The sequence below is a fragment of the Pongo pygmaeus genome, chromosome 5 (genome assembly GCF_028885625.2).
Source record: "Pongo pygmaeus isolate AG05252 chromosome 5, NHGRI_mPonPyg2-v2.0_pri, whole genome shotgun sequence".
Classification (NCBI taxonomy): Eukaryota; Metazoa; Chordata; class Mammalia; order Primates; family Hominidae; genus Pongo; species Pongo pygmaeus.
Window position 1 is genome coordinate 158,187,975 of NC_072378.2, and position 16,451 is coordinate 158,204,425.

At 48.1% G+C, this 16,451-nt stretch overlaps 1 protein-coding gene and 1 long non-coding RNA gene across 4 annotated transcripts in view; both read left to right on the forward strand.

Moving 5' to 3' along the window:
• ZDHHC14 (zinc finger DHHC-type palmitoyltransferase 14) overlaps window positions 1-16,451 on the forward strand; it is a 294,209-nt gene that overhangs the window by 250,882 nt on the left and 26,876 nt on the right. For all 3 annotated transcript variants that reach the window (XM_054493272.2, XM_054493273.2, XM_063666762.1), the window contains 2 exons: window positions 2,222-2,270; window positions 15,144-15,246. In XM_054493272.2, the coding sequence (XP_054349247.1) occupies window positions 2,222-2,270; window positions 15,144-15,246 (152 nt within the window). The remainder of the gene's footprint in view (window positions 1-2,221; window positions 2,271-15,143; window positions 15,247-16,451) is intronic.
• LOC134739762 (uncharacterized) lies at window positions 2,279-15,136 on the forward strand. Its single transcript, XR_010126807.1, has 3 exons — window positions 2,279-2,484; window positions 2,594-2,657; window positions 14,604-15,136. It is a non-coding gene; the product is annotated as an uncharacterized LOC134739762 (long non-coding RNA).

Consider the following 16,451-nt stretch of genomic DNA (forward strand, 5'->3'; position numbering starts at 1 on the left):
AGCCACACTCACATATACTCACCAATACGCTCACACACACACACCCTTACATACCCACACTCATACTAGCCATACTCACACTCATATATACTCACCAATAAGCTCACACACACCCTTACACACCCATGCTCACACATACCCTTACACACTCACACATACTCTTACACGCCCACACTCACACATACCCTTACACACACACACACACTCTTACACACCCACACTCACTCTAGCCACTCATATATACTCACCAATAAGCTCACACACGCATAGCCTTACATACTCACACACACCCTTACACACATTCACACACACTCATACCCTTACACTGCCACACTCACACGTACCCTTACACACCCTCTCACACACACCCTTACCCACACTCACACACATACCTTTACACACCCACACTCGCACATACCCTTACACACCCACACACACATACCCTTATACACCCACACTCACACACTCTAGCTACACCCACACTCATATATAGTCACCAATATACTCACACTCGCACTCACATGCTGTCATGCTCGCTCACACTCACACCGTTGCCCACTCACGTGCTATCACTCTCACGGTGAAGTCTGCACCTGCCACCACTCAGGTTGCGATGTGTGTTTCACTTTCAGCTCCTCTAAGGTTTTACTCGCCCTGGCTCCACCAAACTGGATTTTACTATAGTCTATACTTAAATATTGTTCATCTCTTCTTCTACACAAAAGTATTAAGAATTTACCTGCCTGTAAGTTATTGGAATATCTTGGGCAAAAGCGAATAAACTTTTCCTTTTCCCTTGTTTGACACCCCCTCGTCAGTGACCCCCACGACACGACCCCACCACCCTATCTGGCTTGGCATGTGATGCTTTGGGAAGGGCACGGGGTTCACATGGCTCCTGTTACCCTCTAAGCCTCAGAAAACATTGGCACAGGCAGAGAGGAGAGCTGTCATCTGAGTCTCTCTGTGGGATCCTGGGCTCTTAGGGAAAGGCCGGACAGGGAGGGGTGGGAGAGATTTCTGTGGCCTCCGAGATTCCTGGGAAGGCGAAGTCTGGATTTCCGTGGAGAGGAAGGAGGGTGTAGGCCAGCCACATAATTAGGGTGCAGTAGACAAACAGAAATCATTTCTTTTGGTCCCTCATCTGCCTCAAGGCTGCGTTCGCTCCACGTGGCCGCACAGGCACTTGCGTCTGTGCCCTTTGGGACTGGCAGAGATGGAGGAGGAAGCCTTAAGCACCGTCTCTCCTGATTAGCGCTCCACGCAGCTCCTCTCCACAGCCCCCCCCCAACCCACAATGTCCCACTACTCAGACACGTGGGCCGTGGGTACAGAGGGAAAGGGACCTTGGGAAGAATAGGGAGCCAAGCCACTCTTCACCCTCCCAGGTCACCCATAGCGGGTCACATGGGGACACGGTGGCCACTCACCCCCTGCCACTGAGTCCCACAGTACAGCTGCGCCTGTGGTCAGATGCCACAGGGACACCATAGCACCCGTCTATTGTGTCATTTCCTTGCTGCATGAGGACCAATGATGTCCCCAGAGGCTCACTGGCTTCCCACAGCACAGAGGGACCTGGCACCGCTACCCCAAGATGGTATTGTCAAAACTAAACTACCTCCATTTTTATTTTTAAAAGTATGATGTCAATGCATAAAATAAAAATTGCTTTCTGTCAGATGCTTCTTTATTCAAGCCCCTAAAGAAATGTTTTCTTGCCTAAGACAGCTCATATTAAAATGTCTAAAGCCCAAAAAAAGTCTAATAAATTTCAGCTTTATGACTTTGTTTACTCTGGGTGTAGGAAAAGAAGTCTTTTTTATGTAGCCTAGTTTCCAGAACTTCAGGGTCAAAAGTTAACAAATTTGGGGAAAACAGAAGAGAAAAGATAGCATACAGTATTCTGTTTTCCTATTAAAATGAGGAAAACAAAGGAGTCATCAGAACTATAATTTATGGGAAAGTGTGCAGACATCCATCTGCTTTTATTGAAAAAATACACTGCAGATGTTGGGCCTAATTATGAATCCTCCATTTTCTTGGTGAAAAACTTTAGTGGCATCTCAATCTCTGATCAGTAAACTGGGTGTCGTAGCACTTACAAAATAGAATTATTTCATTGATCTTTAGCCATCTATTTTTTTTTTTGTAGATGAGAGAGCATTCAGCATGAAGGCTGTTTCTATCTGAATACTAAATGTTGGTTTCATTCCCACAGGTTCACAGCAAACAGGATTCCTAAATGCCCTTAAGGACAGTCCTGCAAGATATCCTTTGTGATGGTTCTGTTTTCACGATGCTAATGTGTTGAGTATCTGGCTGACCTTCTATGCGCACACCTCCTCATCTTCTGCCCTGGCCTTGCTTCTCATGTATCTTATTCCAAAGAACTCCCTCAGATCCGCTGGCAGGAGTAGTAGCTTCTGAATACTTTCATCCCTGAGTGACTCAGCCTGTTTAACTCGAGGGCTAGGAAGCCAAGTATGAGTTCTTATCCACCCCCAGAAATCAGCATGGATTTGTGTTCGGTCAGGTTGGTTTGGGGAGAAGTAGGGCTGTGAGCTGCAACTGATCTCATTTTGATTGGCAGGTGGTCCACGCAGAACACGTAGGGATCCCCACGTGTGGGTTGCATCCTGGCATGCAGTCACCAGGTGAGAGTCCTCAGACCCCTCTGTATCAATTCTGTCGGGGGTTACAGTTTGCCATTCGGATCACTGTATTATTTCCAGGAACAGAACACCCTTTTATAACCCTGAATAGATTAAAGATGGTCAGTCTCAAGTCATTTGGATTAACGAGGATGGTTTCCCATCCTCCCAAGCATAAATATGGGGATGCACCATAGTATTTTGAATCTTGAAAGAAAAGCGTGTGCCCATTAAGTGCTTGAATGAGGTCCCATCCCTCCCAGGGGCCCCAGGCTTTAATACAGATGGGACCCCCTGACCTGGCTCATCAGTGACCCGGTTCTCTTTCTTCCTCATATAATCAGGTAGACTGGACTTGAACTTCTCATTACTCTTCAGAGTAATTTCCATCTTGAGTTAGGCAATTATTCGTTTTTGTTTGTTTTCTTTTGTTTGAGACCAAGTCTTACCCCATCACCCACCCAGGCTGGAGTGCAGTGGCACGATCTCAGCTCACTAGAACCTCGGCCTCCCAAGTAGCTGGGATTACAGGTATGTGCCACCATGCCTGGCTAATTGTTGTATTTTTAGTAGAAACGGGGTTTCACCATGTTGGCCAGGCTGGTCTCAAACTGCTGACCTCAAGTGATCTGCCCGCCTGGGCCTCCCCAAGTGTTGGGATTACAGGCATCAGCCACCACACCCAGCGAGGTAGGGAATTCTTAAAGAATGAAGAACTTTAGTATGACTTATGTATGTATCACGTTCTTCTTAAAGTCAACCTGCCATGTCCCTGAGAACTGGTATGTGTGTTTGAGCAGGGGAGGTATTTCGATACACCTAAAAACAAATGTGATCCTACATATATATATGTATATGTTTCCATAATAGACGGTATCTCTTTTTCCAGTACCTCTGTGTTTGTGGGCAGCATACGATGTTGGTTACAGGTCCAGATTCTATCATCAACTAATACTTTTTAAACTCATATCTATACTGTGGATGGGGCCTGGGACATAAGGAAGATGTACAAAGGGGACTTGGAGGATAAATTCAACAGATAGGTCCTGTCTTCTATTAATGATTTGGGAAGAAGTTGACCGGAAGGAAAGGTGGCCCAGGGAATGAATGAAATCCTCGATACCTGCGCTATTAGGATCAGGTCCAGCGAGAAATGTCCTCCTCCGTTCCTCTCCCCAACTCTACCAGGGGCAACATCCCCCCACTGTCACCTCCCTGTGCCCTTCTGTTTTCAGGGAACATTGCTTCTGCAAAGCTCATAGCCAAGCCGCCTCTCCCTTCCTAAAGAAAAGGCTTGCCTAAGTCTTACAAGGAACTGTTTGTGTAATGAAAGCATGCTGGTCACATTAAGTTTCAAAAATGTGCCTCAGAACTGGCACTGGGGCCCGGGCTGCCAGCTGGAAGCTTTTCTGAAGCCTCACGTATGTGGCAGCTTCAGCCAACTCCCCCCAGTTCTGTCCTGGCACCTGTGCCTCCCTGAGACCCTGTGCATGTGCAGGAGGCCTGGTGCATGTTTCAGACACAAATATCCATGACAAGAGTGCCTCTCGGCTGGGAGGGGGAAGCACTTCCTCACTACTGAGAAAGGCCGACCCCAAAGCCTGGTCATTCCAGCTGCCTTGTGTCCGGCCCGCTGGCGACCTTCTGCTCCGTGCGTGTCCCCTGGGCGCCACCCTTCAGGTGGAGCGTAGAGGGACTGTGTGTGGAGTGGTCTTGTTGCTACCTGGTCTTTTTTTTTTTTTTTTTTTTTTTCCTGAAACGGAGTCTCACTCTGTCGCCCAGGCTGGAGCGCACTGGCACGATCTCGGCTCACTGCAACCTCCGCCTCCCGGGTTCAAGCGATTCTCCTGCTTCAGCCTCCTAAGTAGCTGGGATTACAGGCGCTGTGCCACCATGCTTGGCTAATTTTTGTATTTTAAGTAGAGACGGGGTTTCACCATGTTTCATGACCAAGTCAGGCTGGTCTTGAACTCCTGACCTCGTGATCTGCCTGCCTCGGCCTCCCAAAGTGTTGGGATTACAGGCATGAGCCACCACGCCCGGCCACTGCCTGGTCTTTATCAGAGCTCCTGACAGACCTCCCAAGTCATGCGTCTTATCCTATCAAGATCCCAGAAGGGCTGTCATTAGAGACCAAGTAGGCAGTCCTGGACTGGGGTCAAATCTTTTAATACCTGCTCCATGGCAATTAATTATGAGGCCCGGAGTCATTTCTTAACCCTTTTGTGTCTCAATTTTTTGACCCGCAATAGTCAACCACTATGTACTTGACAATGATATGCTGACAAAGTCAATTATTCAGGAAATACCGGAAAGACTCAGCTCCAAAGCACGGCTTCCAGGTGTGGCCAGAGGGATTTCAAAGAGACTCTGCCAGAACCTTCTTTGAGAGCACACGTCTGCACGCTGCATGGTGTGGCTGGGCTGACAGTCTGCGGAACCAAGAACACGGCATCCCCCGTAGGGGCACAGACCGGTGCTGCTGTTAAGAAGCAAGCGTGGCAGTAGCGTGCTGGCCATGCCCAGAGCCCGCAGCGGGAAGGAGTGTGGGAAGGGAAGGGAGGAAGAGAGATGCTCTTACTTATTCAGGCCAGAGCAAACTTTATTTTCCCCTAAAAATCATTCTCAGATGGAGGTAAAGAGTTTTCCCTATTGGCCCAGTTTTTGAAAACACGTAGAAGTCTCAGCCGCCGCCTTTCCAAATAGTGTTTCCTCATCTGGGTGCTGACTTTTTCCTCCCACAGCCAGATGCTCCCCCTTGCAGGAGTTCCTGGCACCTCCTCCACACTCAGGGGCGGGGCAGCCACAGCCTGCTGACTGCACGCAGGTCCTAAAAACCCAGACGCAGGCCACACCCGCACCTCCAGCCAAGGCCTTCCAAAATGTCAGCCAGGGCGTAGCGCCTGAAAGCAACACACATCCCTCATTGCACAGGTCACTTGATGGATTTAAACACACACACACACAGAGCACTGTCTATCCTTAGATGTGTGTGTATGTATGTATTTTTAAGCCCTCATATATACCTGTGTATGTAGCTATAGACACACACACACACACATATAAGGATTATATAAGGATATATGTGTGTGTGTGTGTGCACGCATCTATATCTGTATGTCTATCAATAAGTACAGATGTAGACAGACATGTCCTCCCCAGAGTTCAGGTTGGAAATGCTCGAGGGATGCCCCAAAGGCCCTTGCTGGCCCACGCTGCTCACAGGGAGGTTGCCCATCCTCACTTCCCTCCTGCTGATTTGCTCCCTGCTTGGTCTTGTGGCACCTCCGTTATGGACCCGAGGTCCTGCTGGGCTCCTGCCTGGGAAAAGGAGACTTAACTCTAAACCCAAAATACGCCAGGGCAGCCAACAAAAAGACCCTGACAAAACCCCATTCCCCCTGGAGAAAAGCAGGGTCTAAAAGCAAGGTCCAGGAAGAGCCAGCAAAGCTGTTCCTAGCGCGGGAGAAGTGAGCAGTGTGGGCAGCACCCCAGCCTGGGTCTCCTTAATCCTTTCTGGAAGCAGGAGTGAATTTCAAGAACATCAGACACACCCACTCTGCGAAGCAAGGTGCTGGGTGCTTTAACGTGCAAAGTACAGAGACATTTCTTCTGTGTGCCACTGACGCCCCTCCCCTCATCGATGGTTCTGTGCCTGAAGGTTCTGTGTTCCGATAGGGTGCTTTCTGTTTGAAATATGTGCTTTGGAGAAGAGTTCGTCCTCCAGTGAGTCTATTAAGAAGTGTTGCGCAGATGATTGATCCTAAGTTTGTGTTCCGGAAGAGTAAGCATGCATTGGGTGCTGCTGGATTGCCGTGTGTTTCTGAAAAAACATTAATTCTGGTTATTAGAGAACCATGTGCTGAGTAGGGCTGGATCCCATCAGCACACCTGTTGGTATTTTTGGTGCCTATCTTTCCTCTGGACACCTGTGGCTTTGGAGGTGACATGGGGATGCCAGCATGAGCTTATGTGGTGAAGCCCTGCAGCTCCTGAGGAAGAGTGTGCCAAACTCAAGGGCCACTCAGGGGTCTGGCCCGCAGAAGCCCTGGATCACAGTGACTGGGAGTGCTAGAAAGGAAGTTGGGTCCTGCTTGTCAGTGTGGTGGGGGATTCTAGCATTAGAGAAATGTTAAACTCAAGACCTCCCAGCCCCTTCCACTGCTGAGATCCTGAGAGCTTGAGAGTGTCTGTTGGGGTGGCTGGTTTATGATGGATGAGTTTGATCTGGGGCACACTCATAAAAGCCATCCTTTGATTGATGGCAGAGCTGCCCATGCTTCGTCCTCTCCAAATCTGTACTCCATCCAGAGCAAGAAATCTGTAAAGTCCCAAGTTTTTAAAACTGAAGGAAGTTTCCCAGCTGACTTGCCTGAGCACAGGACTGGAGTCTAGTGGGACCTCTGCAAGTGACCTCTGCAGCGTTTTCTCGGGCAAGCCAATAACTTGTATTTTCACATTTTCAGTGACCTCATATCTAATTTCCTGACCAAGCAATAAAAATATTTTGATGAGAAATAAGGGCACAGGCAAAGGTTTCTCACAGCAGATTTACTCTGCAAAATATCCAACTAAAAACAATGTCATTGAGGAAGCGAGAGAGATTAGAAACAAAAATGGCTAATAGACAACCGTCTAAGACACCTTGGCAGAAATATCGAGTGTCAATGATGGAAACATTGATACACTGAAAGCTCTTCATCAGGCCCACATAAAACCAAGCAGAACTTTAGGAGAAAGGAACCGAGTAGCTTCTACTGTAAGTAAGCCAGGACTGGGTGGTATCTAGTGCCAGAGTGTGGCCAGCCCAGGAGGAGAAGGAGGGAGGAGGGGGAGGTGGAGGCAGGGCAGTAGAGGAGGCCCTAGATGGCTGTGACAGAATGCCTGACTCATTTTCAGGTGCTCAGCAGGCCCCTTCCCAGTCTGTACCATCAGCCCTCCCAGGGGTGAGGGATAGGGCAGGGTGCCCGCTGCGGGGATGCAGCCTTGGAGGGTGCACTTCTGGCTCAGAGTCCATAGTCGGTTCTCCCTCCCTCCCTCCTCCTCCTACTCCTTCCTTCTCACCTCCCATTGCCTGCACCAAACTCCATTTCCTCCTCTTCTTCTTTGTATCAGAGAAGCAGAGGCAGTGGGGAGGGGCCTCTCAGGGCCTGTGGCCGTGAGGTAGCTGCCCCGTACCATGGACAAGAGCCCCCTGGCCTTCCCCAGGGACACAGACGAATGGAGAGAGACTGGGCCCTCTGTCCACACAGCCAGGCATGTTCAAACAAAGGAGATCCACTCAGCAACTATTTCCTGTAAAACCATTTTACTTAACAGCCACCATGGGCAAAACCTGACAGGTCACAAGGTCGAGAACCATCCGCCTGGGCCCTGGAAGTATGAGAGCGGGGAGACGGAGCAAGCGCACAAATACACTGGCTCACCCTCTTCTGCCGGCATCTGCTGCTGCCCAGATCTGGGTTCTCACTAGGATTCCTTATGCAGAATAAGGCTTGGGTGCCATGAAAAAGACACAGCCTGTGCTTGGGGTGGGGCGTCCTGCAGGGACATCAGGAGAGGCAGTGGCAGGGGCCTCCATGCAGGGCTGTGGGAGATGGTTGGGTTCTATTGGGGACATGGAGGGAGAGGTCCCAGGCAGTGCCCACAGCCTGAGCAAGGCCCAGAGGATGGTGCCAGGGGCTATCAGGAAGGGGCAGCCCATCTGCAGGGCCATGCCTGGCATCCTGGTGTTGTGCCCACTCGCTCCACATTGGACAGGGTGCCTGCTTTGGCTGGGCATCAAAAGGAGGCAGGGCTCCCCATCAACATGTGGTCTGCCCTGCATTGTGTGAGCACACAGGTGCACTTACACACCCAAGCGTGAGACAGAAAACTGGGAGGGGCTGTGATAGCTAAACCCTGCTGGGGTGGGGGCAGGCGTGACAGTGTTGAAGACTAAGGGGGTGGGGTCCCTTCATCCCCTGCATGCTGGCAGGTAAATGACATCATCAGTGCTGGGTTTTGATGCTTGTTTTAAAGAACATTTTTTTCTTTTTTTTTTTTTTTTTTTTGTTGTTGAGATGGCGTCTCACTCTTTTGCCCAGGCTGGAGTGCAGTGGTGAGATCTCGGCTCACTGCAACCACCGCCTCCCAGATGCAAGCTATTCTCCTGCCTCTGTCTCCCAAGTAACTGGTATTACAGGTGCTCGCCACCATGCCTGGCTAATTTTTTATATTTTTAGTAGAGATGAGGTTTCACCATGTTGGCCAGGCTGGTCTCGAACTCCTGACCTCAAGTGATCCACCCACCTCGGCCTCCCAAAGTGCTGGGATTACAGGCATGAGCCACTGCGTCTGGCAAGAACATTTATCTTGCATCAGGGACACAACAGAGTGGAACAGATGTTTGCAGAGGAAAGGCCCCCACGGGGAAAATCGGTGGCAGAGGGACAGCTCAGTAGGGAGAGGCAGGGCAGTGGGATCCGTGCTTGGGGAGGGGTGAGGGCAGAGAAGTAGGAGCGTTCTGCCAAGAGTGCCTGGGGGAAAGGGTTGCACTGGAAGGGGGATACAGCTAGTGCCAATTTGGGGAGCAGTGGTGAGTTCTGTCTAAGATATGTTTACAAAAAGAACCTAAAAGATAACATACATGAGTCTCCCCATTGGCCTAGAGTGACCTGAAGGTCCTCTCTTTAGTTACCTGCATGTAATATGGAAGGAGGGAAAAATCAGCTGCTTGTCAATGAGAATGTCACAGCCTCATAGGAAATGTTACCCGTCAGGTGCCTGTCGGGGAAGCCATGTGGTGATGCCGCCTTGGCTTCTCCGATTCACGGAGGCCGAAACCCTCAGAAACACCTGCTGGGGAGCCACAAGGGCCCTGGGCCTCCCTGAGGAAGACCCCGAAAGGGGAAGCCCTGCCCATCAACACTCATTTCAGTGTAACGTAGCATTAACATCCAATTAAAGGGATTACAGCCATTTTTAATCATGACTTATTGTTCAGCTCTCTTAAAATGTGGAGGGTTTTCTGTGGTTGGTAAATCAAATGTTGATTGATTCTCCATTTGCAGAGGCTGTGACAGAAAGCATTTTCATCCCCAAGTTGCATTCACTGGACACTGACCCATCTGAAAGGCACAGTGGCCTAATACGCATCATCTGTTTTAATGGAATTTGGTAGGAGGCTCTAGGTTGGCCCACAGAAAGGACACCACAATGGGAAAATCACGAAGGCAGCACAGGTCTTTTCTAACTTGTCCGTCCTGATACCTGCTGATCCTCAGAGGGACCCCAGAAAGTCGGTGGGACAGGGATCCTTAGGCTGCTTCCAGCTGCAGCTATGCTGAGAAGTGAATGACTTACTCGGGTGTTCGGAGCTGGAGCCCAGTTCTCCCAACTACCACCCTCCCTCCCGCCAGGGGACTGAGATACTTCCTGCTGCCCCTAACCAGCCCCACTGAGGGAGGTTCATGAAGAAAAAGCATCAGATTGTGTCTCATAAGACCACAAGGTGGGAAGGAGGTTGTTTTTTCAAAGCACCCAAGTCCTACGAGAATCTATTCTCATCGTAAAAAATCCCCAGTGGTCCAGAAATACAAGAGTGAAAAGAAAGTGTTTCTGTTGACCCTTCCTCCGTTCTGCTGTAGGAACCCTTGCCAGCTTTGGTGTGTCCTTCCAGATGGTCTTAGAGTTTGAATACATCCATGTGCATCATACACATATGCTGATACAGGAGTGGGAGGACTTTACCTAAAAAGGACCCTTTTTTTTGCATGGTTCCACAATTTGGTTTTTTAAAATATTTCCTGGAGATGTTTCCATGATGATACATAGATCTACCTCATTTTTTTAACTATTTCATAGAATGCTACAATGTAGATGAACTATAGTTTAGTCTTCTGTTGATGGATATTAGATTTAATTTTTTTTACTGTTCAAGAAATGAAGTAGTGAATTTTCTTCTGTGTATCTCTATGTGCACATATTACTGTGTCTCTAGGATTGACAATGGATGTGCCATCTCTGAGTTGAAGGGAAGCACATTTAAACGTCGATAGGGATGCCAAATGCTCCTCTTAAGACATTGGACAAGTCTGTGCTCCTGTGTCCCCACACCTTTATGGCACTGGCTGTGAACAGTCTTGTCATTTTGGCCAATTCGATGAAAAGAAAATAATTACACTGTTTTTATTTCCATTTTCTGGATAATAGATTGTACCTCTCTTTATGTTCATGGGCCTTTTTTTTTTCTTATCACAAGGTATGCCAGTACATGTCTATGTATCAGTTGGGTTATTTGTTCTTTTTCTACGAACATGTAGGGGTTCTTTATGTTTCTCAAAAATAATAATAATAATTTTTTAAGTATCCTTTGCCAATCTCCAAATCCAGCATTTACCTTTTAACTTTACTTTTTTACACAAAAGTGTTTATTAATGAACACAATCTGTCAATCTCATACTACGTGGCTCCTCGGTTTGTGTCTTATGTCCTTACCCCAAAGTTACATGAATGTTTCCTTAATTTTCCTCAAATACCTTTATATTGTGTTTCTTACATTTGGTGCAGTAATTTATCTATCAGATAATTTTGTGGATGTGGTGCAAGCTGAAGTTCTAGCTTTATTTTTTTCTAAATGTTTAATGAAGTGTCCCAACACCACTTACTATTTTATTATTCTGTTCCAGCAGGTCTCAAACTTTTTGGTCTCAAGACTCCTTTACACATTGAAAAATTATTAAGGACCTCCAAAGAGCTTTTGTTTGTGTATATTTTGAAGATAGATAGATAGATGGATAGATAGATAGATAGATAGATAGATAGATAGATAGATAGATAGATAGATAGATAATTTATCATGTTGGAAATTACAACTAAAAAAATTTTAAAACACAAGAATGCACAAGCCCACATTGTATTTGAATGAGAGCAAGGACATCATCTCCCTGGCCATTCTGGAATCCAGGAATTCTGGACATGTAACATATGTGGTCCCATGATCTCTCACCTTTTATGATCCTCCAAATACTGATGCATCCTAACCATTCTGCCTCCTGCACAACCTTCTTCCCTTATGTACCTTCCTGCTGCAAACAGAGCCCCTATTCCCTTAGGGCAGGAAGCTGGTCCTTTCCTTCCCTGTCCTGTCCCCAGTGCAGGGCTGGGTGCACAGAAGGACACAGAGCCTGCACTTCTGGGATTAGGCAGGAATTCGAGGGAAGGGTCTCTGCAGAGCAGTGCTTGTCAGAGTTTTTCAATTCCATAAACGTTTAGTGAGTACCACAGTGTGCAACCTCTTAGGCTAGGGCTGTGGGGAATGTAAAGCCATCCTTCTGGCCACAACGGGGACAAACCCTCTTAGCAGGGGTTGTGGGGGAGACAGAGGTGCAGCGGTAGCTGCTATGATTTGAAACCCATCCTCGATGCAGTAAACAAAGTCCCAGCTGCTTATGAAATTGGCTCCCAGTAGAGTTGGGTTGTTTCCTCTCCTTTCTCTTTCTAAAAAAAGACAGTAAATGGGTTTTGATACCTTTAAAAGAAATTTCTATTTCTTGATCTTATTATGGCATAGATATTTTCAGCATATAGCCAGTGGGCCAGTAAGGAATGTGTGTCTGTATATTTGTATCTGAGTCTGAGAGTGGATATGAAAGGGAACAAACCATGTAAGCTGCCACAGGTTCATGAATCCTGGAGAAGCAGGAGGTTGGGGTAGGTCTAGGGCCACCTGCCCCTTGGCAAGAATTAGGAAAGGGACCAGCCTAAGATTCTTCTGTCATCCCAGCAGAGCAGACTTCCAGCATTCAAATCCTAGCTCTGCTATTTCTCAAGCAAATTACTTCATTGCTTTCTGCCTCGGTTTCCCTGTGTGTTAAGAGGGAGTCATGCTTCTCCCTGGGTCACTCTGAGGTTTAAGCAGAACAGGACCTGACACACCCCAGTGATGCCACCCATTGTTATGAATGATGATGCTGATGGTTCCTTGAGACCTCCTGAGTCAGCTGGGTCCCAGGGTGTGGGTAGTGCCAGCAGGCTGCATCTTGCATCTCACATCCTACTTTGGATTCATGTCATTTTGACACAGCTGCAAGCTGACAGTGGAACTGCATTCTGCAATTTACAAAATGTGTCTAAAGCACATGAGATATTAATAGAAAAGCTGGCCGGGCATGGTGGCTCACACCTGTAATCCCAGCACTTTGGGAGGATCACCTGAGGTCGGGAGTCCGAGACCAGTCTGGCCAACATGGTGAAACCCTGTCTCTACTAAAAATACAAAACTTAGCCAGGCATGGTGGTGGGCACCTGTAATCCCAGCTACTCGGGAGGCTGAGGCAGCAGAATCACTTGAACCTGGGAGGCAGAGGTTGCAGTGAGCTGAGATCGCACCACTGCACTCCAGCCTGGGCAACAAAAGCGAAACTTCATGTCAAATATATATATATATATGCTGTATTTTTTTATTGTTGCTATAAACCTTTAGAATTCTATATCCGCTGGCTATGATACCTCCCGATGAGGGTAAGGAGCATAGTTGACATTGTCAAAGGAGCTGCAGCCACTTTCAGTCTGGGATCCTGACTGCTCGTACATGCCAGGTTTCATATGGTTCATACATGGGAATGTTATATGCATTTTGATTTGTCATCATTCTCCCTGGGTCGTAAACTCTTGGTGACACATAAGTATTTCTGGGATTGCAGTTTGGCTCTTCATGTACTATTCAGTAAATAAATCTGGTTCTGTTCTTGATTCTTTTCTACCCTGGCTATTTCTTGTTTCCTTTCCATGTGTCCCCTCCTCTTTCTGCTCTTGTCTTTTCCTTGTAGCTCATCCAAACCCATCACTAGTGTCTAGTGTCATCTCCCTCTCACACAACCCAGCTTTCCTGACTCAGTCTTCCCACTGGCTCCCTCATCGTGTTCCCTGGACTCTACTTCACCTCTTCTTTCCAGCCAGTGCATGACCTGAATCCCAGGGGGTTGCCTCCCAAGTCTGTCCCCTCCTGGCAGGGGGGATGTGGGTGGAGAAAGGGGCCTCTTTAGCCCCATTCTGTGGGAAGGCAGTTGAGAATGAGACCATCTTTGCTGCCTGGGCAACCATCCATATGTCCCCATGTGCACACAGAGCCCCCACCATAGCCATTTGCCCAGCAGGGGTTGCCTAGGCTGGCGGCAGCTGTGGGTAGGGGTCTGCTTTCCTGTGTCTCTCTGGTCCCGTACCACTCCCCACTACCGTCTCCTTCTAGAGCAGACCCAGTGGTTTAGTGCAATGTTGAAAGTCAGTCAACAGGCAGAAGCCCATTCTTCCTGTTTTGTGTGCAGCCCTGTGTGCCCAGATGGTGGCATTGGTTAACCATAGCACAGCAGACCACGGCACCACACTGGGTAATGTGCTCAGCCCTCTGGTCTAAAGATGAATTATCTCCAGCCTGGAGAAGATCATCACTGACATGTTCCGGCATGGTCTATATGGCATTCATCCTCGGAAACATTAGGAGAGCAGGCACGTTTCTTTCTCCTTCCTGTAATGTATCGATAGCGGATGCCAGATGTATGTGTAAACTGCCAGACCCAGGATGAATGGATTTTTCCCCCTGAGAAATATCTGTATCCTGTAAATAGAATGTTATAAACATTTGTGGGACAGAAAAAGTCTCTGGCCTTTTCACATTGCCACACTCTCGGGTGATGGATCTGATCTGCTGAAGAGCACCAAGCTTTTTCCCTTTGTGTTGGACACATCTTGTGGAACTCTTGACTTCCTCTCTCTCTCTGTCCTGCGAGAACTCGTGGTTCCCAGCTGCCTATCAAGCAGCTGAGGATGACCTTATAGGTCAGGGGTTGGCTGAAGGGCTGAGAAAACTCCCCCAGGTAAAAATACCCCTCACCCTGCTGTCACTCCGAGAAATCCCACCGCCGGTTCAGGGGCTTATTTTCTCCTTCTTCCCCTTCTCTGTAAGCACAGAAGAGGCCGTCCACTAAAGCAGAGGGCTTTCTGGGCCTCAGAAGCCATTCTCCTCAGGGGAGACGCCTGTTGGCACTGCAGTCCTCAGCATTCAGAAGCCAAAATTACAGTCTGTGATTGATGTGCGAGTCAATATGTCATCCTTTCACCCAGAGCCTGAGCTGCAGCCAACTCAAACCAGTGTGCTTCCTGATCAGGATGCCACAGTCACTGGCTCCACAGTGAAGCACAGAAAAAGGTGAAGTTCAAGTAGAAGTCAGAGGAAAGAAGTGAGTAGGTGATGCCCAGGGAGCCCTCCAGTCATCACAGAGCCACACAGGCTGCTCCACGCCGGGGCAGGTGACACCCCCCGCCCTGACGGAGGCCTCCATCTGGTTAGACGAAATTCCCGGAAGAGCAGGAAGCAAGGCAAGGCTGGGTGAGAGAGAGGCCGGCAGCTAGAGAGAGGCCTGTGCCCGCGGGTGTTTCAGTTCCAGGCCTCCATCACGTCCACCTCTGGCGCGGTCCCTCACTTCCGCTTGCCTCCTTGACTCGCGTCACTGTCCTGGAGGCTGTGGTGTGCTTCTTCTCTGTCTGGTCCATTGTTGGCCTCTCAGGATTCCACACCTACTTGATCAGCTCCAACCAGACGACAAATGAGGACGTAAGTTCCTGACCACACGGGACATGGGCGTGTTCTTGGGTTTTGGGCAATGGAGGAGAAAAAGGAAAGAAAAGGTTGAGCCCAGCTTCTCCCATACATCCCATTCCAGATGTGAGCCCTTGGGAACGGAGACGGTGCCGTGGAAACTTCTCCACATGCCGTTCTGCACGTTTCTGTACTGGGAATCTCTACCTTCTCTGTTTTTCCGACCACATCCATTAGATATTAAGATTGGCCAAGCAACACCCATTTCTGGCCCTGAAGAGAGTGTTCTTTCTATTCCTTTGAAATGGTTTCGTAAGCTTCTTATCACACTTCCCCTGGTAGAGACCATGGCGGGCCAACATCTTGGAGTGAACGTTTGAGTCTGCCTTTCATATTTAATGTCTCTGTGTGAGGAAATTGCCCTGACTCAAAATTTAACTTTTTTATCCAGGATTATCTGCCTATACTTAATACAGATGGAGAGGAAGTAAGAAAATAGGAAACAAGGCCGGGCGCGGTGGCTCACGCCTGTAATCCCAGCACTTTGGGAGGCCGAGGCGGGCGGATCACGAGGTCAGGAGATCGAGGCCATCCCGGCTAACACAGTGAAACCCCGTCTCCACTAAAAATACAAAAAAATTAGCTGGGTGTGGTGGCAGGCGCCTGTAATCCCAGCTATTCGGGAGGCTGAGACCAGAGAATCGCTTGAACCCAGGAGGCAGAGGTTGCAGTGAGCTGAGATCGCACCACTGCACTCCAACCTGGATGACAGAGCGACACTCCGTCTCAAAAAAAAAAAAGGAAACAAAATGTTAGAGAATGTTTCCAGAGCAGCGTGGTCCTCTTTGCTCTTTATACTTAGATTTTGTTAGAAGTCTCTATCCACACGTGAATTAAATGTCTCAGGATAGGTCCAGTTACCTTAAACAAAAGCTTGAGAAAATAGGTTGTGATAAGACACATGAGATAAGAGAATATTAATACAGTTATTTGTACTTGGTGTCTACAAATATTAGAATATGCAAAACAGACCATTTTGGTCACAAGAGGCTGAATTATTTCAGTCTGTAAATTAGCAATTAGGGGAACCATTTCACCTACCATTCATTTCATTATTATTTAGGGCACTAAATGTGAGTATGAAAAAAATCTCTGCTGGCTTATATGAGATGGCCTTTTAGTACCATGTGGTACAAATAAAAGATGATTGTCCCTGAGAA